Source organism: Nematolebias whitei, chromosome 1 (assembly GCF_014905685.2).
Source record: "Nematolebias whitei isolate Nwh7 chromosome 1, NemWhi1, whole genome shotgun sequence".
Taxonomy (NCBI): domain Eukaryota; kingdom Metazoa; phylum Chordata; class Actinopteri; order Cyprinodontiformes; family Rivulidae; genus Nematolebias; species Nematolebias whitei.
The window spans coordinates 19563547-19567151 of record NC_056498.1 but is presented as its reverse complement, the minus strand read 5'-3'; the positions used below and the strand labels follow the sequence as shown (position 1 = coordinate 19567151).

The 3605-nt window shown below is 38.9% G+C and overlaps 1 protein-coding gene across 1 annotated transcript in view; it reads right to left on the bottom strand.

Moving 5' to 3' along the window:
* The window catches only part of bmp15 (bone morphogenetic protein 15), a 4478-nt gene extending 1702 nt beyond the window's left edge, over window positions 1–2776 (bottom strand). The window contains exon 1 of the mRNA XM_037682857.1: window positions 2273–2776. Within this exon, the coding sequence (XP_037538785.1) occupies window positions 2273–2639 (367 nt within the window). The 5' untranslated portion in view covers window positions 2640–2776. The remainder of the gene's footprint in view (window positions 1–2272) is intronic.
* Between the last annotated feature and the right edge of the window lie 829 nt (window positions 2777–3605).

The following is a 3605-nucleotide window of genomic DNA, read 5'->3' as shown; positions in this document are numbered from 1 at the left end:
TATGGTCAAATTTAAGAAGAAATGTTAAATTTGTTTTACGTGTAGTATGTTTATACAACCACTGGATAGCAGTGCAAGACTGAAGTGAAGGGAGCGAGAAGCATGTCTAAGAAAAAAGGGGAGGGAGGCCCCTTGACGTGACATGGGCTGTCCCTCTTCGGTTCTCAAAATGGCGGACGCTCAGTGTGGTTTGTGCTCTTTACCATAGCATTTTTCCACACAAAGCTTTTAATAATAAATATATAAACAAGTTCTCTCTTTTTGCAGAGAAAAAATTTACACAAAGACAGGTTTCAACTGAATTTTGCAGATTTGACAAAATGGAGGATTAGGGAGCACATTTTTTGCTGAAATGGGTTGAAAACAGTTAAGAGTGCAAAAATGTGTAATTAGCTGAAAAAAGCTAAAGCTAAAATTAGCATAAATCAGCTAAATAGAAGCTGAATATACTTTAACTACCATAAATAAGCTGAAATTAGCATAAAGTTAAATGGGCTGAAAGTAGCAGAAACTACAAAAAAAAGAAAAAAAAAGCTGATCAGAAAACAGCTTAAATGAGCCCAAAGTGCTAACATGTTTGCTGAAAGGGTAGAACAAGTTTCAATTAGCATAAGAAAGCAGAAAGAACACATTTGCCTAATTAGGTTGAAAGAAGCAAAAATGGGCATAAAGTGTAAGTTATCAAAAAAAAAAAACAAAAAAGTAGCTAAATTAAAAATAAAATAAAAAAAAAAAAGCTGAAAGAAACTTAATTACCAAAATGACCAGAATGAAGTGGACTGAGCACAATTTTGCTGAATTAGCTGAATAAAGTTGAAATGAGGTAAAAAAAAATGTACAATTAGTGGAAAATGCTAAAATTAGCACAACCAACATGGACTTAAAAAAACCCAGAACTGGAAGTCTTTCAGATGAGAGATGAATTGTCTTCAAGAAAATGGAGGTTCAGTCATCTCCAAACAATCTTTATTCAAATTAGTTTCAAAAGGTTGAGTGTAATCAAAACTTAAAATCTTTAGGTTTAAAATATTAAAATGTTTGGACTACATTACCCATGATTCAATACACCAATAAACACTAATCGTTTTACCTGTAAACAAATTTAAAATCTTAAAATCACTTTTTTTTTTTTTTTTAACTTGTTGCACAGTGGCTCAGTTGGTAGTGTTGTTGCCTCTCAGCAAGCAGGTTGCTGGTTAAAATCCTGGGCCAGAACCTGTCTGGATGGAGTTTGCATGTTCTCTCCATGTTCCATGCATGTGTGGGTTTGATCCCACAGACCAAAAACATGCATGTTAGAGAGATTGTAACCTGATGCATGCTCAATAATCCAGGTAGATAAATCAAACAAGGTTGAGTCTGGTCCTCTGGACAGATTCTTCTTGATGAAACGTCTCATCTTTTATCCAAAAGACTTCTTCAGTCTGAGGAGCTGCAACAAGCTCAGTCTTATAAACAGAACCTGGATCAACCAGTTTGCCGGTGACAACCAAAACTAGATGTTTACATGCAAAAGGAGGACCATCAGCATAACAATTGATTGTTAGTGATGGCTGCTTGCTATTCACAGAGCGCAAGTATATATTGCAAGTATCGCACAACTCTGAATAGCAAGCAGCCCAAGGGTCAATTATGCCGATGGTGTGGTTATACTGTAAAAAAACATTACCAATGATCACATGCATCTTCAACTTACAAAACTACCAATTACTAATATGGAATGATTGACAAGGCCTGTTATACTTGAATCAGCATTATTCATGGATCAAATACTAAAAAGTAAAATAAACAAAAATAAATAAATAAAAACACACACACACTGGTCTGGACTATTAGTACTAAATCACATGGTTAAATGGTTATATTTAATTTTTAAAAAGGAAGGTATCCAAAACTATCTAGGCCTTAGGCCTTTTTCACTATTGTATAGGCCTTCTTAGGGGAGGGAAAAAAAAAAAAAAAACGTCTAGATTACATGATTTAACTTTTTGGTGATTTATTTACCTGGATGATCTGACTCAACCTTGTTAGTTAGTTTGTCCACATATGCTTTTAAAATGACCCGAACATAAAACCCTTGGATCATTTAACGACTATTTTGTTGCACCAATAACACAGCCTTGTTGGACTCCAAAATTAAAGAGTTTAGGATTATTATTATCATTTTTAAATGTGCTTCTATTAACTTATTTCACGGTCGAAAAACAAATAAACTATTTTCCAACCATATTCTGGACCAAAAATAAATAAATTGGAAACGCTCTTCCTTCACCTCCAGAAGCGGGCAGGTAGTGCACCGAAGACGCCACAGGTCTCAGCAGGCGCACCGTGTTGGACCCGAACTTCCGGTGCTGTTTGGGTCTGCCGTCCGGCCCGGCCGCGCTCTTGTACAAAGTGAGCATGAACTGCAGGTTCTGGTCGGCTTTCTGCTCGTCGGTGAGCGGCCGGTGGTGCGCTCCTCCTCGGTACCTGGCGCCCTGCTGGTGCTGGCTCCGCCGGCTGCGCCTCAGCGCGGGCTGATGGTGGGAGGACGTTTCCCGCCCTGCCGACGCTCCGGTGCACGTGCAACACAACAGGTAGATGAAACAGGTGAGGACGCTGACACGCAGTAGGCCCTGCTTGGCGCGGGTCGCCCTCATGTTGGTTTTATACAACCTCAGGTGCTAGCGAGCTCCACCAACGAGGCTATAGTTGGCAACCATCCATCTCCGCGTGCCCGAGGGCGTGACTTACAGGCGCACCTGACGGCTGGCCGCCATGTTGGAAGTTTCACTGCACTTCCGGCTGAAATCACCCAGCGCTCCAATTAACCGTTCGGATTTGTGGGCGGGGCTAAAGGAGCAGGATTCATTTATTATCACCCGCCACCTGAGGCCATGGTGTTTTTGAACCCCCGCCCCCCCGTCTGTACCATTTCTCATGAAACACGGAACAAATGCAAATAAAACTTCCAAAAATTAATCATTATTTTAACAAATAACTGGTAAAAATGTAGAGGCACTCTGATTCAAGATTGAGATGACAGCAAAACAATTTTAGCAAACACAATTTAGTCAAGTTGACACGCATTGAGCTAAAATTTGTTGTGGTAATAGCTGAGACTCATCTGGAATTATAGTCTGAGAAGAATTAACTGGTCATGCAAGATATGTGTGTAAAATTTTAAACCACTGCTATTGGAGTCAACCCTGTTTGTCTGTTAGCAAAATATCTCAGGAGCCACTGTACAGATTTTAATGAAACTTTTAGAAAGTAACAACTGGGTTGAGATCTACAACTGATTAACTTTTGGACTCAGCCCAAATCAAGATGGCTGCTGCAGCCTTCTGATTAAAAAAAAGCCAAAAACATAAATGACTATAATTCAGTCGGTTTTATGGATGTTGAGCTAAAAGACAGACTGGTAGTAGCCAAGACTCATTTGTAACATATACTCATGTCACAGATCAAATATTGCAATATTGCATGAAATTGTGCATAATGGTATTTTCAAGAACAGTTATACCAGCGAAACTTCTGGCTTGAAAGGTGGTGGGCAATATACGCATCTCTTCAAAGAATGCTGTTTTTACTTATATCCAACATATCAAACATACTTTTTTTTT